Genomic DNA, 26367 nt, shown 5'->3' on the forward strand with positions numbered 1-26367 from the left:
CACTATTCTTAAATCTACTCTGAGAAAACATGAAAAATGTAATATCAAAGCAATGACCTTTGACATCATTTTCTATTGGATAATAAGACACCAACCATTCCCAATTTCTCTGCCACCACATTCTTCAAGACATATAATTCTTTTACTTTACTCTTTGTTCAAAACGGTTTTATAAATCTAATACACCGCTCAATGTACTAGTATCAGCTACAATAATGTTTCCGTGGCAAAAGATATTGAAGTTTATGTCAAACATATTTCATATATCTTTTTTTCTTTATGATAGTTAAATATATTATATTATGTCATAAAAGTGAGATGATGTGTACATAAATCTTGAATATTTCACACTTTTAGTCTGTGTTAATGTCATCTTTATTATTTAAGTAGAAATTTGTTAAAGGACATTATATTTTAGATCTAGAAAATAGACAACCACCCATGAAGCTTGCATGGACATATAGACATGCAAAATTAGCAAGAGCATCATGAACCTAAATTTTCATGAATCGGATTCAATTTACTTTATTCACTTCCTCTTCATAAGCCTAGCATAAGCAGTTTGTTCATCACAGTTCTTAACTTGAATCATTCATTATATTTTTTGATTAAAATATGTAACAATAGGAAATAGAATGGAAGCTAAAATTTAATCAAAGAAAACAAATAATGTTGATGTTTTGGATTTCCCCTTTATCAACAAAACAAGATGAATGAAACATATAGATGAATGAGAATGTGAGAATGGCGTCGTTAAGGTATGTCCACAATATCTATTTTCGTTAAATAAATTGAAGCTTCCAGTCAACTTCCAATTGTTATTTATTTCTTCAAACGTCAAGCAGCAACATTTTCATGATTTAAATATTATAACGCAGAGTTTTTAAAATTTCAAGAATATTATTGAAAGTGATGCATTGCAGTGTTGTGAGGGAAAGTTTGTGAATGTCTTTAGACGAAGCACCACGAGGTGTTTTATGTTTTGTGACTTTTCATTCCATTATGTGAAAGAAATGTGGACGGGTTGAAAGATTACAAAAACTGATTTCAAATCAAGTTTGGAGTGATGTGCTGATTATGGTCATCGTGAAGATTTCCACAACTGACATTAATAGAACCAACTTGGAGTGACGTGCTAGTTAATGCCAAGACTCACATGCATACATACTTTGGGAAACTGAAAAAAAGGGGTATTTTTCTTGTCATGCACATCTGATCTAGAGAAACAAATATCATTTAATCGTTTTCTATTAGTTGTCACTCCATTCTCCGATTATCCATTTCCCATACAAATTATCATATTACAACTGAAATTCGTTAGTTATCCTGATATACCAATCTTAGAAAGGAAACAAACATAATGGAATATATCTCCCCACACAATATAAAACACAACCATCAAAAAGTCAAAAACAATAGAGGTACTTTGGTAAAGCAAAAGTTTTTAACATTTTAGAGTGTTAATCGCATCAACTTAAAGACTAACATTGGGATGATTGATTATATGCCCTTACAAAAATAAGATATCTATTCCTTAAGTCTTTCAACATAGTAACACTTTGACATCACGTATGTCCGGAATGGTTGCAAGGAATTCGGCCACTGTACTACAGTGCCCTGTACCTTTTGCAAATAATGAATTATTATTGAAAACATGTGATTCTGTCAAAGGCTCAACAAGTTTGGTAAACACGACGAAAAAAGTTAATACCAATTTACAAACATAGCTGATCACCTACTATCTCTTGGACATAAGATGACAATAACTGATCATTTCGATGGTTGTTCAAATAACAATAGTTGGGAGCTTAACGTCAGTCACAATCATTCTATTAGTAACTGCTCTTAAGTTGCTTTAACGGATTTGCATTTAACCATTGTTTCCTAAATTCAAAGCTCGTCAAATTTTCAGATTTTAAATGAAACTTTTATGATTATTGTATTTCAATTTATATATTTTTGCATAAATTTATATTTTTGTTTTTGCAAATTTTCAAAAAACCAAAAAGTTGTAGCTGTTTTTTATCAAAACATTTTCAAGACTAATCGTATTCATGGCTATCTGATTTGAGTATGGTAGTGACAAAGAAGAGATGCATGATGGATGTAAGATGAAGCTGGAAGTGGTCAATGGGTCAAAGGGAACCATATATTTATGACACATTCATCCTTCATCCACATTTGAATCCCTAAGCAATGGCCGCTTACTATATTATATAACAACTATTTAAGGGATGAAAATATTCTATAAAAAAGGGCCAAAATCCCCCAATTTGCGACATGTTGAAAACCACAACCCTCAAGAGTAAGAGATTGCCAGTATAAAGGTTTAAAGGTCAATTTAGTGATACAGATAATGTGGATGATCTCACAAAGCTCTTTGTTTGGTCTTTCAAAATCAATTTGTTAGTTTCCATTACCTATTTTATGATCTCACTACAAAAGCAAGCAATATTGCAGTTTAAATGAGTAAAAAAAAAATAATCATGAAATTGTCAGTTTAAAATCATATTTAACCTCAAGGAAAGAAAGCAACATAAAAAAAATGCCAATTTTAGTAAATAAATAAATACAAACTTTGGAAAAACGAACCTCTCTGCAAGAAACAATAAAAATAAAACTTATAATCTTCAAGCAATAAATGCTTCAAGCCATGATGTAAATAGTATCCTATTAAATCAGTCACGTGGTATGTCTAAAGCAGTCACATGGTATGTTAAACCTACTGACATCTGCTTATATTCCTTCATCTTTCATGTCAGACACGTCATGCTAGACCAGACCTGCCTACTTGAATTTTGTTTTAATTCGTAAATTTTAGGAAATAAAAATTATAATTGCTATAGTAAACTTTAAAAATCAACAATTTACCCTCACAAGGACTAAATATCATTTTAAGTCTTTAAAATTATGCAGTCTGGCATCTATCAACTTTCATTTTTAATAAGTTTTAATGACTTAGAGATGCTCATGAATGTCTGAAATTGAAGCCAAAATTTCGTAAAATTCTTTTTTTTTCGTAACTGTAGGCAGGCCTGCTAGACTCATGTTTCTTTTTAAAAAAAAAAAAATTCTTCTATTCTTAAAATTTCAACATAAACCAACTATAATTTTTGGCTCTCTAAACTGCATTCTATTTACCAAAACACACACATGCACAGATAACGATAATGTAGTCTTTTTCAAGACATGCAAACACCTCTAAATGTGAAAATACCTACTTGTCATCAGGAAGGTTGCGGCCGTCTGAAATAGTGTGGAGCATACTTTGAATACCTTCCTCTGTCTTGCCAGGAAAAAGCATGTGAAGAACATCAGTCAGTTCATTGCGAGAGAAGTTTCCTACTTTGACCAAGCCAGCAATAAAATGAAGCTCCTAAAAAATAAATAAAAAGAATAATAAGATTTGATTCACGTAAATGAGAGTGACGTTTTTTTTTTTAATATTGTCACCCATTGAGTCAGTGACCACGTTGAACAATGGTATAAAGTTTTATCTCTTGACCATCCGTGACATGGCAAAACAATATTTATTGGCAAAAGTAATTCATGCTATACCACAATAAATACATACCTGTGTGCAGAAAGACAACTCATGTAATGAGCAAATCGTCCACTCGTCGATCCAATTTAATTCAATTCAAAAAAAAATTTTTTGTCAGAAATATGGAGTAATAGCAAATAAGAAATAAGAATATATAAATAAATATTCGATCTTTGTGATCTTTCTCCAACATCTAAATTATTTTACATAGATCTAGGTTAAATATAACAATACACTAACACTAGGACACAAGCTCTCCTTAACATTTACTCATGCACTCTCTCATTACCTCCGATATTTTTTTAACTCACTCTAAAATTAAAATTAATTTTCTTAGTTTAAAATAGTATGCCAATCAAAATTTATAAAGACCCTCCTTTAAAAAAATATATATAATTTTTTTTAAAACCCTAGATATTTTGAAGATAATGAAAGTATTCTTATCCCTTACCTGTTCCTGGATTATCTTTTGCTTTTGTATTTCAAAATCTCTCTTGGTATCTTCGAGAGTTTGGCTAATATCTCGATCCATCTTGTTTCTGTTTGTAAAATGTTTAAATTGAGAAATTAGGGAGCAGGCACTGGTGTGAGATACATGGGTGCAAGCAACTGGACCTCAAAAAGCCTGCAAGTCTACTTATGACCAGACATATAATCTGAAAAAGCCTGCAAGATTACCTCGTCATTTGAAGTCTTGTTCTCAGCATCTAGTCTTCATAATAGTAGTCCACAATTGTTGTATGTTTAATCCAAAGGTTATAATGCAGTAATTTGTTAAGTTTCTTGTCACAAGTTGCACAATTTTAAAATATACAAAAACAGAAATAAAACAAAAATCAATCAAATACAAATCGCAAAAAGCCGGCGACGTTTTTTTCGGTAATCCAATCGGCCGGCAGTAGCCAGCAGTCTTGCACCCATGGAGATAAAGATCTGAAAAAGTGTATATGAGACAGGGCTAGACATCCTGATTACTGGTCAGATGTGCTACCATTACATCAGAGAGGTTTCCCGATCTCTCATTCGTCTTATGTGCTTCACTCATCATGTTTTGTGGATAAAGGGGAAACCTAAAACATCCACATTAAATGTCTTCATTGATTAAATTGAAGCTTTAATTTAATTTCTTATTGTTATTGATTCTTCGAGCTTCAAGCAGCAATATTTTCATCATCCCTTGAATGTGGGAATTCACAAGAGAACCAAAAAATATAACTGAGAACTCTTTTAGCATAATTAATTTCTTTTTTTTTCATATTCGGGTAAATTTCATCATATAGGGAAAAATTAATTATATTTATTAAAATATGCAGCTTCACTTTTTCTGCAAGCCCAAAACTGGCATAACAATTCATGTAAAAAAAAATTTCATGAAAAATAATTACAGTGCGACATGTATTGCTCGTCCTTACTCAGACAAATTATTTAAGACAAGGAATCCATGAAACCGAGGAATACGTGAAACTTGTACAAAGAAAATAGAGAAATGTATAAATTTCGTAAATTGAGGTCAAAGAATGAGAAATAAAAACTTGAGCTTTTATATAGCTCAATATCCTCTATATGTGCTCAAAGCACTTTACAAAGGGTCCCTGGCTAACAGCAACACATAATATGTAGAGCGAAACACGACGCTGTTAGGCGATATTACAATTTTTTCAGACAGAGACAATGCTGTTAACAGCTAGGAGCTCATTCTACACCTGAGTATGGTGAGAAAATGTGAGTAAAGAGCCATTTTCAAGGACTCAACTATGCGCCAAGCAAGGCTCAAACCAAGGACCTTCTGTTCCAAAAGCAAGTGTCATACCATACAGCAAGACCACATAGTCGCACTTATAAGAGAATGAGGAATGCGTATTTCACTGTACAACTAACCTGAATTTCTCCATCTCCACCATGTGCTTGTTTGTCAGGATGGCACTTCTGATTTTGGCAGCAGTCTTGTTGGTCACTTTGTTGATGAGCGTCTGCATCTCCTCATCTTGTTTGAATAGGATTGACTGTTCTCTTTGTTCCATTTTTTGCTGGAGTTTTTGCTTCAAGGCCTTGAAAGTAATATTTGTTTCAAAAGAGATGGGTATTGACACAGATTAGATAACATGATGAAACTATTTCTTATGAAATTAAATCATATCCATCATCATCATTATTAACATCATAATTATCATCATTCTCATCATCATCATCATCATCATCATCATCATCATCATCATCATCATCATCATACCCTTCCTTACCCTGGATCAGGGTATAGGCCACTTACAAACACTCCATTTCCTTTTATTAAAACTATTCCATTACGCTTCTCCTTCCCCTCCCTTCATAGGCTTTGACCACTGCTATTTTTTATAAACTCCTTGCAAGGAAAAAAAAGGTATGATTGACGTCTTTCAGTGTTTTTGTAACTGGTTATTTCTACAGGAGATGGGTATTTAGCCAATTGCACTTGGTTTTTACAAGGAATCCAGGACAATTTTAGTCACTATAAGACAACAAAAATCACCCAAAAATAAAATAAAAATATGCCCTCCGCCTCCTACCTAAAAGAGTTCAAACTTGGCTCCATTAATAAATCATATTTTCCACTTAAAGAGTCGTGAGGTGAGAAGCAATTAAATTTCAAATCTTAACTGATTGTAAAACTTTTTTTATTGAATGAAATGATCAATGCAGTGCCCGTTTGCTTACCTTTTCCTGCTTAGCTCTCTGCCCTTCCAACTTCCGGTTGATTGCATCTTGATCCTACAAAATTTAATTTTACTTAAGTTAAGTAAATTTTAATTTTAGAAATCCAATGACGTTTGGAACTTTAAAAATTAAATTGGTGAACAACACATATGAAGAATATAAAAACTTAGAGCTCGACGTCTTCAATAACCGTCATGGAACACATACAATTAAGTGACAACAACACTAACAGAAGATGATAACAAAAAAATAAAAAAACAATAATAATAATAATGATAATAAAAATAATAATAATAATAATAATAATAATAATAATAATAATAATAATAATAATAATAATAATAATAATAATAATAATAATAATAATAATAATAATAATAAAATAATAATTATTATTATTATATAGTGCTCATCTTCACTTGATCTGGTACTTAATTAAGCAATCAATGGTACCTTAGAAAGAATACTTGGTATGGATACCTTAAGCTTTTACAAAGCTTTTACACAACCCAAATTTTTTTTTCGACAATTTTCTTTCCAAAGTGGGTGAGTTGTTGAACACCAAAAAAGCTTCAGATGTTCTCGGATATCAAAGATCTACTGTTGAAATGTATGAGAACTTCTCTTGTGATGTTCCAAGGAAGGACAACTGACTATAAATGCTGTTACCTTCTTTCATTTTTGCCAACCAATCAAAATCTGATTAAAAAATAAGCTTTCTACTCGGTCAGGTAAAAATTTTTAAAAGGACAAAGCAACCTACATCGATTTCAAATGAAGCGTCATTGAGGTCATGTGTACATAGAATATCATCTATATAAAAATTTTTTATATACTCAACTGACGAAGTATATACTAAAATTACCTCCTTGTGGACATTTAAGATTTTCTGACACTCTGGCGTGGAAAGAACTCCCCTCGCATTCAAATCGTCCATCAAATTGGATTTGAGGTTATTGATTGCTTTCTGCTGCTCTTCAATTTTCGCCAGCTGAGGAAATAAAAGACAAATAATAAAATGTCAATCATCCCATAAAAGATTTACACTTTCCATGTTTTAAAAAATAAAAGGACATCATAAAAATAAGGACCATGTTTAAAAGATTTACACTCCATTAATAAACTTCAATTAACTCCATATTTATAAAAGGAGGACATCAGAGAAATAAGGATCATAAAACTAGATTATCCTAGTTTCTTTGATATGTTAAATAGACAGCTGGGGGGGGGGGGGGTCCTGATAGCTCAGCTGATAAAGCAATCGCTTCACAAGCAAAGGGACTGAGATCAATCCCAGGTGCAATCCAGTTGTATCAAAAGGAAGAACACAAATCAATTACAGTGGACTCTGCATCAAGCCAACATTCTTTTAGTCAACTTCTGCTTAAAGTCAACATATCTTGTTGGTTCCAATTTTTAAAATCTTTATCTAAGTGTATTCCATGTGTGGGTGTGCATCATTTTTAATTTATTTACAAACACATTTTAACACCTGCTTGCTAAAATCCACAACACAATTTTGAATGAGCTAATAACATATATAATAACTTATATTTACCTCTCTGGCTTTGTCCATTTGTAACGATGCGATCAGAGCACCAAGTCTCTCCTCTTGGTCTTTCAAGGCCAATGCTCTGTCTTTGGTCATCTCCACACGAATCTAGCAAGTAAAAAAATAGGACAGGAAAAATAAACCAACAGTGTCAACATAGCTGATTCTTTTGGAATATTGTGTCATTGTATTACTCTTCTAAACTGTCTACAGCCTTAGTCTTACAAAGCAACATGGATCTTTTTAACACTCGTCATGTCCTCAGATTGCTAGAAACATGGCTGTCTAAAGATTTGCTACATACTAGATCATAAGTTTACCATAAGGTAAGTGGTTGATACGAGGATAAGAGGACATAATGGAAAGAAAGATGAGGAAAAAGAAGAAAGAAGGAAGATGAAAGGGAGAGAATGAGAAAAAAAAAAGGGCGAGAGGAGAAATGAGAAAAACAAAGAAGGAATGAGAAAGAAGAGAAAAGAAGAGAAGAAGAGAAAAGAAGAAGAAGAAGAAGAAGAAGAAGAAGAAGAAGAAGAAGAAGAAGAAGAAGAAGAAGAAGAAGAAGAAGAAGAAGAAGAAGAAGAAGAAAAGAAGAAGAAGAAGAAGAAGAAGAAAGAAGAAGAAGAAGAAGAAGAAGAAGAAGAAGAAGGAAAGAAGAAGAAGAGAAGAAGAAGAAGAAGAAGAAGAAGAAGAAGAAGAAGAAGAAGAAGAAGAAGAAGAAAAGAAGAAGAAGAAGAAGAAGAAGAAGAAGAAGAAGAAGAAGAAGAAGAAGAAGAAGAAGAAGAAGAAGAAGAAGAAGAAGAAGAAGAAGAAGAAGAAGAAGAAGCAAAAGAAGAAGAAGTAGAAGAAGAAGACGGGTCAGTCCATAAAGAAAAAAAAAATTGGGGATGAATATGAATTAACCAACAATAACACAATGGAATAAGGAGAAAAGGAGGATATAGATGAGAAATCTCATCATTTTACCTCATCCATTTCTTCTTCCATGTCCAACTGCTGTCCTTGAGCGAGTGCAATCTTTTGCTGCACATGTTTTTTCATCGTCTCCACCTGCCGTTGAACATCCTCCTCGTCCTCTCCATTGTTCTCTGCTATTCTTCGTTGTTTCTGTTTAGAATAATATTTTTTTTAAAACATAATGATACATTTCAACAATTATAGAGGGAAAGCAAAATTGAACAACCAATCTGGTTTATGATGGCGATGATGATATTGATAATGATGATGATGATGATGATAACAATAATAATAATAATAATAATAATAATAATAATAATAATAATAATAATAATAATAACTTCTATACATCGAAAAAATCTAAAGATTTTTGACAATTTGACACTGTCATAAAGTAAAAGAAAATCTATTTTCATCCGAAATACCTCATGCTAATTCTATTGGGTAATATAATTCAACATAATAAATATAATAATTTTCTCTTCATAAATCAAATTAAAACCAGTTATAATAAAGAATATACACTTTAGATATACATTTGTCCAGTCTTTTCCATCCCTTCTATTCAAGATTCCTTTCATTACAAAATCAAAAAAAATCAAGTAAAAAGGTAATACCAACCTGAATTTCTGTGCTCTGCTTCTTTTCCAATTCTTCCATTTGTCGGGCACGTTTCTGTGCAATTTTCTCTTCCAGCATTCTTCGTTGTTTTAATTTAGATAAGGTCAAACTGCAGAACAATAAGAAAAAATATATAAAACTCATAAAGTTACACTATATTATTTATACCCATACTTATTTGAATCTTGTAAAATAAAAAATCGAACAGCTTAACAAAGATCTTGACGACACGATCTAAACTGAGTCTATGAAAATGTTCCTGCTGTTGCTTGTTTGTTTTACAACACATTTAGGTAATTTCAGCATCAGTAAAAAAAAAGAAGAAAATGAGATGGTCAGAAAAGTTTAAAATTTACAATTGAAAGCGCATGAGAAAAAGTAAGACAAAGGGGAAGGGTTCAAATAGGGAAGATTCCAAGAGTACAATATCAGTGTACTAAGTTTAGAGATCACCTAAAAGTTTCATCTAGACACAACCACAGTCACCCCCCCCCCCCCCCCCCCCCCCACCCCCCACTAACTTACTTTTAACCAAATCCAGTCTCACCTGTTTTCAAGCTTCACCATTTGTTTTTCATGTTCTTTCATGATGCGATCTTTTTCAGTTTCTGATATGGACACTTGACTGCTCAACAGTTTGCTGTTAAAGAGAAAATGAGATTTGGCATCAATGGCTCAGAAGTTTGATATCACTTTTGTAATAGAAGCCAAGCAATGTTGAGCATGGACAGTGACCAGATGGGTGGTAATATTAACAACAAAAAGCAAAACAAAAAACAACTTTGGCTCTGGCTCTTGTGCTTGGATATGGCACTTGACATTCATTTTCTCACTAGACTCAGGTGTGTATATTAGGAAATGAAAATCGTAAGAATGCTTGCATTAAAAAAAAAAGATGCGTAATTGGCAACTTCTCATGTATGAATAAAAATTCCATTTGTTCCATCTAGTCTGAGGGAATAAATAAAGCTTTATGAAGCGCATTGAGCATGGTGAGTATGAGGAAATGCACCATACAAATATCCATATTCATTAATTAATTTATGTCAATCTTAATCAAACATTTTCAGATATCCATTTTTCAATGGAAAACCTTATATAAAGGTCAAAATATCATTGATTAAAATATTGTAGCTCTCTAAAACCATCTGCATTGTCAAAAAAATAATCTTCGAGACTAATCAAATTCCCTATCAGTTTATTTGGAAAAAAGTCATTATGTTTGGAAAAAAGAAAAAAAGGTTAGGCTATTTTCCCAAAATTGAATGATCCAAAACTTACTCAACAATTTCAGCTTCATGCTCTCGCAGTTCTTCTTGCTCCTTCTTTTCCTGTTCTTTTTTCTGCTCCCATTCTCTCTTTCTTCTTGCAAGTTCATCCTAAAATTGAATGAAAATACAGTTTACATTATCATCATCTTCATCATCATCATCATCATCATCATCATCATCATCATCATCATCATCATCATCATCATCAACATCACCAACATTTCTGTAGTAGGCACAAATATGAGGACCAGACCACAATTCATATAGTACAGGTTTTATAATTTCATCCTTCAATTTCATTAACTTCATTTTTTCAACCAAAACCCCTGTCTTGTTTCTCAAAGATTATGACATAATAAAAACTATATCAAGCAAACGACATGGAAAGAAAAAAAACGAAACTACTTCAGTTCTGTGCAATTCAGAATAAATAAAATGACCTTTGGAGGATAAGAGAACACGAATCAAGAGGGTAAGAGTAATGAAGAAAAAAATTGATATCAAAACTATCAAAGATATTGATGTGGAAAGACATAAATTATTAGCCTGTCATTAATAAATAACCATCAAATAACTAGCATTTCTAATTATAGGCAACAAAGAAATGAAATATATATGTACAACCTTTAGTTTGGCCTCCTGGTTCCTCCTGTTGTTTTGTTGCTTATTCCTTAGATCATCGACTGTCTGTTCATGCTTCTGAAGCATTTTCTCAATAGCATCATCTCTGACTCCTAAAAACAAAAAACATAATTATCAAACTTAAAATAAAGAAACGAAAAATAGACAAAATGTTTATAAATTTTGTATCTCATTAACAAGCGCGGTCCGCTGTGAAAAAAAAATTATCACCCCGTCAAAGGCGAGACTGAATTTCTTTAAAAATCATAATTTCTCTCATGGAGGCCAAACCCTCTTCACCAAGTAAATAGTATCAATAAACCAACTCTCATTTCATTGAAAACTGAAATACATCATGCTAACTTCTTTCTTTGAAAAAAAAATAGGTAAGAAACGATGTTAGGTCAAATTAAACCTAAATTCTGCTAGTAAAGGTTTGAATCTTTAAAAAAATGTAACATTGTTGCTTGCAACTGCTATTTTAACCGCACCATAACATAAAGCCAAACTATAAAAACCTATTAAAATTTTGTTTCTTAAACATCTTAAAAAATCTAAAGCATATTTCTAGTTTCTAAAAAGATATAAAAGATAGGTCACTGATGGTCTCTTTCTTTTTTCATTTTGGCAGTTCAGACAAACATTTTTGCTTTACATTACTCCAGTCAATGTTTCAAAAAAACTCACCATCTTCCTTCAAGTTTTTTACCAGTTCACCCTGAACACCTTCTAGTTCCTTGAGAGCATTTTTGGAGACTTCATCTCTGAGCTCTTCCAGCTGCTGGGCATGGTCTCGATCGATTTGGTTCTCTAGAGTGTTGAGTTCTTTGCGTTGACGAGATTTCAAATCCACCAGGCCATCAACGTATGAAACAGGGTCTGTCAAGACAAAGTAAACAATTTACTAATCAATTGTAATTTTAAAAAGTGGAGAAGAAATATTGTAGACTGATATTGATTTTTCTTAATTTTCGTTCTTTTTTCGTTTTTGTTTTTTTTTTGGCTTGTAATTTTTAATTTAATAATTGCATAGAAGAAGAGCTTGATGTGCATAATTAGGTTTTCATTGAACTTTCAAAGGTTGACAATAATTTTAAACATCTTTTATTCACACAGTTATTTTGAGAAAAATACAATGGCGTACCAACAGGTCCTTCTGTCTGTTGAGCTTTACTCCTATTGATATAGTCCTGAAGCTGTTTTTGGTGTTCTGCAATCTGGAGAAATAATCAATGAATGAGAATGTAAGCGATCATCGTCTTAAATTCACGAGGATGATATAGCAACATTTTCAGAAGAGAAACAAATAGGGTTGAGATATTCCATATCTAAAAAAACGCAAACAAATATCATGTCCAGAATACTATTACAGTCAAAGACATAAAATGTGTCTACAAGGTGAGCAAACAATATTAAGTTTTAAATAAATGACTAAACAAATAATTAAATCAATAAATATTTAATAAAACTAATATTTTTAGGCACAAACAGTAGACAAAATGTTAAATTATCAGCTATTCTGGGTTTTTAAAAATTGATACTAAAGTTTTAAATGGCTACTCATAAATATTTCTGGATTATAAGAAAGACGGTCAATCAATTCAATGCAAACCTTTTCAGCGAGAGTTTTCCTCTTCTGGTTACTCAGTTTCTTGAACAATTCTTCTTCCTGAACTTCTTTATCTGAATCCATTTTTAACTTCACATTCTGAAGATCGAGTCTTGCCTGATTCATGTAGTCCTCAATCTGGTCTGGTGAGAGGTGTCTGCTCCTTAAAGGGGAGAGAATTACTTTTCTTTACTATTTGCTATTTGATTTATAGAAAAGGTTGAAGATACATTTCAAGTTCTCAGTTACTAAGTTGAGAATCACACTTCTTCTTCACTTTACTTTAAATCCCTATGATATGAGAGTAAAATGATTATGTGTCCCATTTCCCTATGATACTCGTAGTATTCATGCTGATATGTAATATGTAATGTAATAGCTATATGCAATAATTGATTTATATAGCACGCAGAATTCATAAAGTGCTCTAAGGCGTTACACAAACAAAGATAACAGGTGACACAAAACGTTAATACTATTACGACTCAGAAAGACGGTCTGAATAGGAATGTTTTCAAAAGTTTCCTAAAATTCATGAGCTTGGGGGCGTCTTTGGTTTCTTTATCTAATTTTAAAAATACTTTTGAGGCCCTGACAGAGGAAGGTTTTTCAGTCAGAGATAGTTTATATATTATGGGAAAAACCATTAGTCGTTCATTTTGAGATTGGAGTGGTCTAGCAGGTTTATGCAATTCAAGAAGCCCATAGTGATAAAATGGTGCTTTATCATTTGGGCATTTAAACTTAACTCCATTGTGGCGATTTTGAACTCCACCCTCTCTTTAACAGGAACATGGTCTGGAGTAAAAAAAATATACATTCCCCTTTTCACTTTCTAAACAAAACAAAATATCCACTTGATGCCTCATACCTCAACGAAATTACATATAGTCTCGAATTCTTCGAAAATCCTTATTATCCTAATTTAACAATGAAATAATATATAATCTAAATGAAGTCAATGCACAACCCCTCCTCCCCCCCCCCCCCCCCCCCCCCACATGTGTTTTCAAGAATAGAAGTAACTCCTGATCACTTTTGAACTAACACCATTGGAATTTTCTGGATTGTTTTGATACTTTTTTCAAATTTTCAAAAGGACAATTATGCTTTGAATGTCTTATAAATATGTCGTGAAACATTTCAGTTTGTTCTGACCTTGGTCTTTAAAAAAAGTAAACCCAAACTCAATCATTTAAAATGGAAAATACTCTGTTTTTATCTTCACAATTTATGCAAAGCAATCTATATTTGGAAAAAGAATTCCTTACTCTCCTCTGAGAATTCGATGTGATTGCGTGTGAGATTCATTGCTTTCATTTATTTATAGGACAAAATTCTATGCACCACTTCCTGAGACAACTCAACATGTTATGAATTAATGCAAAACGATTTTATTAATTTGTTGGGGTTTTTTTTTACATCTCTCCTTTTATCAAATTTAACAGTATCACTACATTACAGTGCCACCATTTCTTCAAGAAAATGAAATTCATGAATAATTACATACTTTTTCATTTTTTGAATCAGATTTATATGTAAGGACGCAATCGTATTCAAAACTTCTGTTTGATCGTCTTCTTGGGTTTCCTGAAAGTAAAAAAGAAAGAAAATGAGATCTAGCAAAGAAAGTTAAGCATCTCCTTAGAGAGTAAGGAAAAGGAAGTCGATGTATTGGGCACTGTATTAAGACCCTAACGACAGTTCAAATGGAACTTGTTGGCATGCTATTTTTTCCTTCTGCAAGACAATTAGCCCCTTACTCTAACTCTACTCTGCTTTATTGCATTGGTCTGTCTACTATCTTAAAGATAAAAAAAATGTTCAGATGATGTGAGAATTCTGGAAAAAGTATTGCACGATATAAAATCTGAATTTAAAACATATTTCATTATTGGTTGACCAATAGCAAAAATGTATTTGTTTCATTCTACGTTTGCTGATTAATGTTAAAAAATGGTTTTAAAAAATAATTGATAAAGAGGGTAGTCTCCAGTCAGTATGGATTGATGATAAATTGGACATAAATATGATGAAGAGTTTCAAATAAGAGAAATGATCATCATAATAAATGATAAAAAAAAAAAAAGAATATTGGGAAAGGAAAGAAAATGTTCAATTGTAAAGAAGCAGGAATATAAGCAAAATGATGTGCAATAAATAAGAAAATAACAATTTAAGGAACTATAATTGATTTTTTTTCTAAATAGCGACAAAAATAAGATAATTAAGGGTGATTGATGAGTGTAACTGGAGGAGATATTGATGTAAGGAATCAGAAAATAAAATGGAAATTGCTTGTCATAAAATATGGTCCAGTCATGATTAAAATCATAGAATAAGAGATATTGAGAGTTAGAATAAGATCTGCTTCCCAGTATTTTCAAAATCCTGAAGCCCTTGAGACTAGAACCATTGTCTTATTCTGGTAAAGATATCATATGAATTTATTTTGTTATCACACTTACACTTGCATGAGCCAGGGCCCTTCGCCTGGCCAGTTTCTCTTCTAGATTCATTCTCTGTTTAGAAATCTCCTCATCGTACTTGCGATGAATCTCCTCCTGCTGTTGTTTGTGAAGTTTTATGAGCCATTCTGCCTTCTGCCCATTCAACTGTCCTTCGTTGACCACGTCTGCAATGTAGCTTTGCTGGATATCCTTTATTCCCATGCGTTTACGAATACTATATTCCTGAAAGAAAGAAAAAAAAAGAAGAAAAAGGGTATTAACTGTAATTTTAACTATTTAGCAAAATACTTGAAAAAGCAAACAATCACACACACACACACACACACACACACGCGCGCACACACACACACACACGCACACAATTACAAATTTTCGCCTATAATATTATGACAATCCAATATAAATAGATATGTATTCTGTGTTTACTTGAAAAAGGCCAAAGGCCGAAACGTCGTTTGTTTTGTGTTGTTCATTCATGAGTCAGATTTACTCCCTTATCTTTATCTCCATTTTATTGACTCATTTAGGCACCTCTATTTATTAATCAATCACTTAAATGACTCTGAATCTACTGAAAAAAATTTAAATATTGGCAACAATAACTCAGTCCAAGGAATAATTAAAATGATGATTGACAACAGCAAAGTTTATAATTTTAGTCATGAATATAACTTACCTTTCTGAGTTTTTCTGCCTCTTCATTTTGTTCCAATCCAAGTTTAAATGTCAGTTCATTCTCCTCTGTCTGGTGCTGCTGATCCATCAAGTCAATCACCTGCTTCTTTTCCTGCAAAAATGGCATATTTCATGTATTTTATGGCAGAGAATTTCATTTATTTGGACAGCATTAGAAAATACTTTTTCAGAATAAGTTCCCGAGTCTTTTTATGTAGATTTAGGAGTGTAAACAGGATCTTAAACAACAATATGGATTATACAGATTTAATAATTTAATAAATAATAACTATAGCTAAGATATTTTTATAGGACAAAATTGCTATTTCATAGTGAAATTATAAGTATCTAAAACAAACTGACCTCTTCGGGTAAGTCTTTCACAATCCTGACAGCTTCTTGGCGTTGGTCTTTGTGTTTTCTCATCAACTCACCCAGTTTTTCCTAATTGGAAATGAGAATGCTCTTAATATGCATTGGGAATTAATTCATTTCAATTTTTCAAAATGTTTTCTAAAATTGAATCTCTTTTTTGAGCCTAGGGGTTGATGAAACTTAAGTTCATCCTAACTTTTGCAGCATAAAAACAGGATGTGAATATTGTTTGCTACCCTTTGGATAGGTTAATGTTTGTTTGTTTTTAAGGGTTTTACGGCGCTTGCAACACATTTAGGTTATATCAGCGCCAGTAAAAAGGAAGAAAATGGGATAGTAAAAAGTTCGACAAATGGATGATGCCAAGTCTGCAAAGATAGATCATCATCAAGCCCTACTGCAACCTCCTCGTGGTGTCGAACGGTAACAGGTCAAGCTGGCCAACTGCAGAGGGCGACAAGAATAGGCAATGGCAAACCATTCTTGTAACTTTGCCGAGTTAACTGCATGAATAAGTCCAAAAAGTTAAACGGTGACAGCGTAAAGGGGAGCATGTTTTCACGGAAGACTGCTGCCTCGCTCGGTTGGGAGCGTGATGTTCGTCAGGTCACACCGAACCGTCAGCCAATTACTAGGCGAAATAAATTTAACAAATGTGACAAAACCAAAATTGGGACATGGAATGTCAGGACCTGTGCCCAAAAAGGAAAACTAAACAACATTCTAAAAGAAATGAAACGGCTCCAAATAAATATTCTTGGCCTGGCAGAGATGAGATGGAAAGAGCAGGGAACCATGTCAAAACAAGAAAACAACACGACATATAAGATCATATGGAGTGGTGGAACCTCTTTCCAAAAAGGAGTAGGGATGATCTTAGACCAAAAATCAACCAAATTTTACAAAGGGCACGTAGCAATCTCAGACAGAGTTTTGCTGGTTAAGCTAAGAGGACCTGTAGTTGACACCAATATTATTCAAGTTTATGCACCAACAGAAGAGGCGACAGATGCAGATATGACAGAGTTTTACCATTCACTAGACAAAGCAAAACGAATGTGTAAATCACAAGAAGTCCTTATGGTAATGGGGGACCTAAATGCTAAGATTGGCAGAGGCAGAGATGGTGACATAATCGGACCACATGGACTCGGAGACAGAAATGAACGAGGAAACATCTGGGCAGATTGGTGTAGAACAAATAAATTAATGATTTCAAACACCTGGTTTCAACAACACCCAAGAAGAACCTGGACATGGCAATCACCAGGGGACAGAGCAAGGAACCAGATAGACTTTATAGCAGTATCATCAAGATTCAGAAATGGCATATTAAATTGCAAAACCTATCCAGGCGCCGATGTAGACAGTGACCATGTCCCAGTTGTTTGTACAGTAAGGATAAAGTTTAAAGCTATTCAGAGAACAGCTGGTAGAATAAAGAGGGATTACAGGTTATGCAAAGACAATGGCATACAAACAAAAATGAGAGAAGAATTTGAAAATGCACTCATGATACAAAGCCAAAGTGAACCTGATAACGAAAAATGTGAAAAACAATTTGATATATTCCAAAAGTGTGTCAAAGCAACTGCAGAAAAGCATTTACCAATAGCTCAAATAAACAGCAAAAAGGAATGGATGACAAATGAAATTCTAAACCTATTTGAAGAAAGACGAAAATGCAACAGAGGGTCTGCAGAATACCAAACATTGAACAACCACATTAAATCCAAATGCATCGAGGCACACGAGAACTATCTAGACTGGAAATGCTGCGAAATCGAAAGAGAATACAAACCCAACCCCCAACAAGCTCACCAAAGAATAAAAGAACTATCAGGGAAAAGGAAAAGCAAAGCAGCAGGAAGTTGTATCCAAAACAAACAAGGGGAACTGCTATTTGAAGAACAACATATAGAAAGCCGATGGGTAGAATACATAGGCGAACTGTACAATGATCCAAATAGAAATGAACCACCACTGAAATTCAAAGAACCATTAAGCGGACCAAACATCACCAAAAGTGAAATTGAACATGCCATGGAACGAATGAGGGATGGTAAAGCAACAGGCCCTGATGAAATATCTGTAGAGGTATTAAAAAGCCTAGGAGATCTAGCAATTGATGAACTTCACATATTATTCAACAATATATACAATACTGGGAAAATTCCAGAAGATCTCTGTAACTCTATTTTCATAGCAATACCAAAGAAAGCAGGTGCAGTCAGATGCGAAAATTTTAGAACTATAAGTTTAATAAGCCACATCAACAAAATACTGTTGCGTATAATTATCAACAGGCTAAGGAATAAGATTAACCCCGAAATCGCAGAAGAACAATATGGATTCCAACCTGACAGAGGGACAAGGAACGCAATATACCTCCTCCGTGTTTTAAGTGAAAGAGCTATACAGGTTCAGACCCCACTATACCTCTGTTTTGTCGACTACAAAAAAGCTTTTGATAGAGTACGCCACGAAGAAATACTAAAACAACTGCACTCCATTGGCGCTGATGAGAAAGACCTCAGACTCATGCAAACATTATACTACACCCAGCAGGCATCTATCAAAATCGGAAACTCTACAGCAAATTCCATTCCTATTAAGAAAGGAGTCCGTCAAGGGTGTGTTGCCTCACCAGATCTGTTTAATCTATACCAAGAAACAACCATGAGGGGCATAAATAATATGGAGGGAATAAAAGTAGGAGGTCACAACATAAATAATATAAGATACGCAGACGATACGGTACTCATTGCAACATCAGAAATCCAACTTCAAAAGATTGTTGACAAAGTGGTCTTCAAAAGATTGTTGACAAAGTGGTAGTAGATAGTGAAGCCAAGGGAATGGAAGTGAATATCACCAAAACGGACTGCATGGTAATACAGAAAAACCCCGAAAACAACAACACCTGCAATATAACGATTCAAGGCGAGCAACTTACCAACGTAGAAAGTTTTAAATACCTAGGTTCAATAGTGACAACAGATGGAAGATGTAACCGAGACATACGAGCAAGAATAACTCAAGCCAAACAGGCCTTCATGGACCTGGGAAACATTTTGAAAAACAAACAGATGTCGTTCGGGATTAGATTCCGAGTCTTGAAGTGCTACGTGTGGCCAATCTTGTTATACGGATGCGAAAGCTGGACTACAAATGCAGAAACACAAAAGAACATTGAAGCTTTTGGGAGGCAGGATTGGATTATTTTGATCAGTACTGATCCGCAACCCATTCCAGCTCGTGTCAGGGTCCACGTAGGGGCATTCTTCCCCGCCCGCCTCCTGGGCAACGGTTGGAGTATTCCGAAAGGAACTTTCTAACCGGCTGATGACACGAGTTTCTATGTGTCTGAGGTGACGGATGAAGGGAGGAATCAACCGCCGTGGCCAGATTGCCCTAGTTCACGCAATAAGCTGTGCTAGCCCCATGACGCTGGTGGGGTGAAGGGAAACTGTCACTCTACAAAGATACCCTCCTGGACTCCCAGCCTAGACACCATTAATGGGTGGACAGAGCTCATAGCCTTGGAAAGCAGTCTGTCTAGGAGAAGGAAAACTCCAACTTCAAACCACCACTGCCTTGTGGATCTGGGAAGATGAAAGGCTATGGAATCACATCCAGAGAATAAAGAACCGCTGAAGTCGGAGTCGCAGAGCCGAAAGGCGCAAATAGTCTGGAGAGGGAAACCAACCCAAAAATTAATGTGACACGCATCCTCCTCACAATGATGGACAACAAAACTGTCGGACGATATGGCGCGAAGTCTGGGGATTCCCGCCGGACGGACCTAGCGTCGAGCCCTGATAAACAGGGTTCACCCAAGCGATCTGGTGGTACCTTGCCCTCCTACTGTGGAACCAGGGTAGGAGATGCAAGGTTACGGACTACTGGAACTATCAAATTGCTACAATGGAATGCAGAAGGGATACAACATAAAAAGACTGCCCTCTCCAAGTTTCTTCAGGATGAGAAGATAGATATTGCCTGCATACAGGAGACACACCTCACAGAAAACATTAGGTGTTCAATAAGGGGATATCAACATTTTAGGAAAGACAGAAAAGAACGGAACAAAGGTGGAGTAATCATCTTCGTCAGAAATGACATAGCGACAAATGAAATAACGACAGATGAATCTGTTGAAATATTGGCTGTAAAAATTACCAAAAACAAATTGCAATACACAATATATAACTGTTACAGCCCACCATCAGAGAATCTGCCAATTGAAAACATAAGAAGTGAAGAAGAACAGTTCATTGTTGTGGGAGACTTCAATAGCCACTCCCCAAGCTGGGGATACAATGACTTAGACAGAAAAGGTGAAACCCTTGAAAATTGGCTTACAGACAGTAAGCTTCAAATTGTCAGAAATGAAGATGACCCAGATACATACTTCTCAAGAGCATGGAAGACAACATCAACCCCAGACCTAACTCTCATATCTGAAGATCTCACCGGAAAAGTCAGTAAACAGATAAAGGAACAACTGGCAGGAAGTGATCATCGTCCCATTCTGGTTGAAATAACTGAAGAATATGCAAAAGACAGAAAGGCACCACCTCCGAGATGGAATTATAAAAAAGCAGACTGGACTCTGTTTTCAAAGTTGACTGATAGTTATACAAAAGAGATAAACTGTAAAACAAGGAATGTAGAAAAATCAGCCAAAGCTTTCACAAAATCAATCATGAAAGCTGCAAAAGAATCAATCCCCAGAGGATCAAGAAAGGACTACTGTCCAGGATGGACTGAAAAATTAGGAAGTCTCAACAGCCAAGTCACTGAACACAGAAAAAAAGCAGAGAGAGAGCCAAATGATGAGAATATGGAAATTTACAAAGAGGCTGAAAAAACTCTCAGGAAAGAAACAATAAAAGCAAAACAGGAAGCATGGCATGAAAAAACCAGACAACTTGACTACGACAGAGACGGAAGAAAATTATGGAACCTAACCAAAGCTCTAAGTGGACAAGAAAACAGATATGCTGCACCATCAGTAGAAGATGATCAGGGGAGGATTCTCAACAAAAAACAAGCAGCAAACTGTTTTATGAAGCAGTACTCAAGTGTTGGGAGTATACAGATTAGAAAAGAACGAAAACGAGAAGTCCACAAAGAATTGAGAAAACACAAGGATACACCCAAAGAATCCACAGATGATGTCATGTTCAGTTCGATTAAAAAAGAAGAAGTAGAAATTGCCTTGAAATCTCTAAAAACGAACAAATCACCAGGTCCAGATGATGTTACTAATGACATGTTGAAACACCTAGGAACCCTCACAAAGAGGAAAATGAAACAACTGTTCAATGCAAGTTGGAAACAGGGTAAACTTCCACTCAAATGGAAACAGGCAACCATGATACCAATTAAGAAGGATGGCAAGCCAAAAAATAAAACCGAAAGCTACCGGCCAATAAGTTTGACAAGCTGCTTGGGTAAACTGATGGAGAGAATTGTTAATCGCCGTCTCCAATGGTATTTAGAAAGCAATAAGTTGATATCAGATGAACAGGCTGGTTTCAGACAATTACGCTGCACAGAGGACCAGATAACATACATCTCGCAGCTGATCGAAAATGGTTACCAAGAAAAAAAACACACAGTCACAGTTTGGGTGGATATGGAAAAGGCATTTGACAAAGTCTGGACAAAAGGACTACTTCTCAAACTTAAGAAAGCCAACGTTTCACACAACATGTTTGCATGGATTAAAGATTACCTCACAAATCGAAAAGCAAGAGTCCAATCTCAAAACTCTAAAAGCAAGCTAACGAACATGACAAATGGAGTACCACAAGGCGGGGTTCTCTCACCAACCCTCTTTGTCGTTTTTATCAATGACATCTGCGAAACCAAATGCAGAGGAGTAAAAGCAGCCATGTATGCAGATGACCTTGCACTGATATGCACTGAAAGAAATATTGGTACTGCAAAGGCCAGGATACAGATGACTCTTGATGCTTTGAGCAAATGGACAAAAGACTGGGGTATGAGAGTAAATGCTGATAAAACCACATACACAACATTCAGCTTATCAACCAAAAAGCAATCTATGCGATTAACTTTAGATGGAAAGATTCTGAGAGAAGACCTTATGCCTAAGTATCTAGGAGTGAAATTTGACCCTCGACTCACTTGGAAACATCAAATAGATGAAAGTCAACAGAAAGGGTACAAGAGAATGCAGCTTCTCCGAAAACTTGCTGGAACGCAATGGGGAGCAAACTCAAACGTCCTGAAGAAGACATATCTTGGATATGTAAGACCTGCAATAGACTATGCCATATCAGCATGGGGAACGTGCTCACAGGCTCAATTTCAAAAGGTTGAAAAAATCCAAAACCAATGCCTACGCGTGATCACTGGAGCAATGAAAACAACACCAATTCACAAGATGGAAACCCACACAGGAATAAAACCTCTCAAAGAACAACGAAATTTAAAAATAGTGACACAATTCTCAAAGATAAAATTCATGGAATCCCAACCACTGCATCCAAGTACAATGGAAAAGAAAGAGAATCGACTCAAAAGGGAAAACTTCATCGCCTTGGGACAAAAACTAGAGAGTGAATATAAAGTGACACCAAAGGAAGATATTGCCCAAATCAATGTCCCAAATCTCAAACCACCACCGTGGAAAAAGAAACAAAAATCCATAACCATCAACAAGAAAAACATTCGAAGCAATAATGACAATGCTCAAACCCTAAAGATGATCGATAAAAAATACCCAATGACCAACTGGATAAGAGTTTATACAGATGGCTCAGTTTCCGGCCCCTTCATGAATGGAGGTGCTGGTGCACTCATACACTGGACAGATAAAACAGAAACAAAAATATCTGTATCAGTGGGTTCAATGTGCACAAGTACTAAAACTGAAGAAAAAGCCATCCTCAATGCAACAAAAGAACTATCCAGAGATCACAGAATATACGGGAAAAATGTGGTTTACTTGACAGACTCTGATGATGCTCTCCGGTCTATTGAAAATTACCAGGACTCTGAAGCCGCACACACTGTGGAGGCCCTTGAGGGCTTATCTGATAAAACAGGAAAAATTGTGCTGCAGTGGATTCCAAGTCATGTAGGTATATATGGAAATGAAATTGCCGATCAACTGGCCAAAGAAGGAGCCCAGAAGGAACAACCGAAGTCGTCAATCACTTACCATCAGCAAAAGAAAATAATAAAGCTAAAAATAGACAAAGAAAGGAATGACACACACCTAGAACACAACAAGCAGGATCCAATCCATGCCATTCAGCGAAGTAGCCAAGTCACTCTATTCCGCCTCCGAACAGGACACAATAGACTAAGAGGACATATGTTTACAAAGCTAGGTATTGGAACAACCCCTTATTGCCCATGTGGAACCGACCATGAAACCACTTTACATGTGCTTATGGATTGCCCATTATACAACGTGCAGCGTTCGAACCACTGGGTCACCCCTACAACACTCAACACAAAGCTCTATGGTGAGGCTGAGGGCCTAAAGCGGACCACAGACTTCATAGCAGATATCGGACTGCAGCCATAGATGTCCATCAGAGGAACGAAGAAGAAGAAGAAGAATTGAAGCTTTTGAAATGTGGTGCTTGAGAAGGATGCAGAGAATATCGTATACTGCACACAAAACGAACGAAGAAGTGCTAAAACAAACATACCAACAAAGGAAACTAATGCCCTTAATAGTGGATCGACAACTATCCTTTTTCGGACACATAGTAAGGAAAGATAAGAATGAATACCTGGCAAGTTGTGGAAAAATACCTGCAAGATATGAAGTGAATAGAAAAGTGCCAGAAGACAATAGAGAATAAACATTTTTTGCGGCGGTGGTGGGGTTTGAACCTGCGACCTTATTGGTACGACAACTCCGCCTGGCAGGTGAGAGTGTGGCTCTACCGTGTGAGCTATCCACGAACACAAAAATATTCGTTTCAAACTCAAAGTCATTACTAGATCCCTCTCTCACCCACTTCTTGAGACCGCCGATTCGTTCGTACACCACCATCGCGAATAATTTTGACCACAGTTAAGCTTAAGCCAATATTCTCAACACAAACATATAACATAGAAACGATTGAGACATTGAGTATGCTCCGGTGTATGGGTGAATTTTTAATTCAGAAAAGTGAGTGGAGCAGGCACTTATGTTGGTAACAACAAGATATGAAGTGAATAGAAAAGTGCCAGAAGACAATAGAAGATAAACATTTTTTGCGGCGGTGGTGGGGTTTGAACCTGCGACCTTATTGGTACGACAACTCCGCCTGGCAGGTGAGAGTGTGGCTCTACCGTGTGAGCTATCCACGAACACAAAAATATTCGTTTCAAACTCAAAGTCATTACTAGATCCCTCTCTCACCCACTTCCTGAGACCGCCGATTCGTTCGTACACCACCATCGCGAATAATTTTGACCAGCAGTTAAGCTTAAGCCAATATTCTCAACACAAACATATAACATAGAAACGATTGAGACATTGAGTATGCTCCGGTGTATGGGGTGAATTTTTTAATTCAGAAAAGTGAGTGGAGCAGGCACTTATGTTTGGTAACAACAAGATATGAAGTGAATAGAAAAGTGCCAGAAGACAATAGAGAATAAACATTTTTTGCGGCGGTGGTGGGGTTTGAACCTGCGACCTTATTGGTACGACAACTCCGCCTGGCAGGTGAGAGTGTGGCTCTACCGTGTGAGCTATCCACGAACACAAAAATATTCGTTTCAAACTCAAAGTCATTACTAGATCCCTCTCTCACCCACTTCTTGAGACCGCCGATTCGTTCGTACACCACCATCGCGAATAATTTTGACCAGCAGTTAAGCTTAAGCCAATATTCTCAACACAAACATATAACATAGAAACGATGAGACATTGATATGCTCCGGTATGGGGTGAATTTTTAATCAGAAAAGTGAGTGAGAGGCACTTATGTTGTAACAACAAGTATGAATGAATGAAAATGCCAGAAGACAATAGAGAAAACATTTTTTTGGGTGTGGGGTTTAACCTGCGACCTTATTGTACGACAACTCCGCCTGGCAGGGAGAGTGGGCCTACGTGTGAGCATCACGAACACAAAAATATTGTTTCAAACAAAGTCATACTGATCCCTCTTCACCATTCTTGAGACGCGATTCGTTCGTACACAAACGCGAATAATTTGACCACAGTAAGCTAACCAAATCCAACACAACATATAAATAGACGATTGAGACTTTTATGCCGTGTAGGGGATTTTTAATCAGAAAAGTATGGCAGCTTTGTGGTAACAACAAGATATGAAGTGAATAGAAAAGTGCCAGAAGACAATAGAGAATAAACATTTTGCGGCGGTGGTGGGGTTTGAACCTGCGACCTTATTGTACGACAACTCCGCCTGCAGTGAGAGTGTGCTCTACCGTGTGAGCTATCCACGAACACAAAAATATTCGTTCAAACTCAAAGTCATTACAGATCCCTCTCTCACCCACTTCTTGAGACCGCCGTTCGTTCGTACACCACCATCGCGAATAATTTTGACCACAGTTAAGCTTAAGCCAATATTCTCAACACAAACATATAACAAGAAACGATTGAGACATTGAGTATGCTCCGTGTATGGGGGAATTTTAATTCAGAAAAGTGAGTGAGCAGGCACTTATGTTGTAACAACAAGATATGAAGTGAATAGAAAAGTGCCAGAAGACAATAGAGAATAAACATTTTTTTGCGCGGTGGTGGGTTTGAACCTGCGACCTTATGGTACGACAACTCGCCTGGCAGGTAGAGTGGCTCACCGTGTGAGCTATCCACGAACACAAAAAATTCGTTTCAAACTCAAAGTCATTACTAGACCTCCTCACCCACTTCTGAGACCGCGATCGTCGTACACCACCATCGCGAATAATTGACCAGCAGTTAGCTTAAGCCAATATTCTCAACACAAACAATAACATAGAAA

General features: G+C 35.6%; 1 protein-coding gene across 5 annotated transcripts in view; it reads right to left on the minus strand.

Annotated features, from left to right (window-relative positions):
* LOC144964347 (limbin-like) overlaps nucleotides 1–26367 on the minus strand; it is a 57630-nt gene that overhangs the window by 12218 nt on the left and 19045 nt on the right. For 2 of the 5 annotated variants that reach the window (XM_078898456.1, XM_078898457.1), the window contains exons 12-29: nucleotides 16373–16453; nucleotides 16011–16121; nucleotides 15332–15556; nucleotides 14374–14453; nucleotides 12867–13026; nucleotides 12399–12471; nucleotides 11942–12133; nucleotides 11258–11367; nucleotides 10644–10741; nucleotides 9910–10002; nucleotides 9363–9471; nucleotides 8751–8891; nucleotides 7794–7895; nucleotides 7101–7226; nucleotides 6236–6289; nucleotides 5423–5592; nucleotides 3996–4083; nucleotides 3222–3376 (exon numbers count right to left, since the gene is read on the minus strand). In XM_078898456.1, coding sequence (XP_078754582.1) covers nucleotides 3222–3376; nucleotides 3996–4083; nucleotides 5423–5592; nucleotides 6236–6289; nucleotides 7101–7226; nucleotides 7794–7895; nucleotides 8751–8891; nucleotides 9363–9471; nucleotides 9910–10002; nucleotides 10644–10741; nucleotides 11258–11367; nucleotides 11942–12133; nucleotides 12399–12471; nucleotides 12867–13026; nucleotides 14374–14453; nucleotides 15332–15556; nucleotides 16011–16121; nucleotides 16373–16453 — 2168 coding nt within the window. Of the gene's footprint in view, nucleotides 1–1168; nucleotides 1218–2577; nucleotides 2597–3217; nucleotides 3377–3995; nucleotides 4084–5422; nucleotides 5593–6235; nucleotides 6290–7100; nucleotides 7227–7793; nucleotides 7896–8750; nucleotides 8892–9362; nucleotides 9472–9909; nucleotides 10003–10643; nucleotides 10742–11257; nucleotides 11368–11941; nucleotides 12134–12398; nucleotides 12472–12866; nucleotides 13027–14373; nucleotides 14454–15331; nucleotides 15557–16010; nucleotides 16122–16372; nucleotides 16454–26367 lie in introns of all 5 variants that reach the window. The other 3 variants (XM_078898458.1, XM_078898459.1, XR_013643815.1) reach the window with 3 other exon arrangements.

The sequence above is a fragment of the Berghia stephanieae genome, chromosome 2 (assembly GCF_034508935.2).
Source record: "Berghia stephanieae isolate SIO BIC M18660-M18661 chromosome 2, UCSD_Bste_1.3, whole genome shotgun sequence".
Classification (NCBI taxonomy): domain Eukaryota; kingdom Metazoa; phylum Mollusca; class Gastropoda; order Nudibranchia; family Aeolidiidae; genus Berghia; species Berghia stephanieae.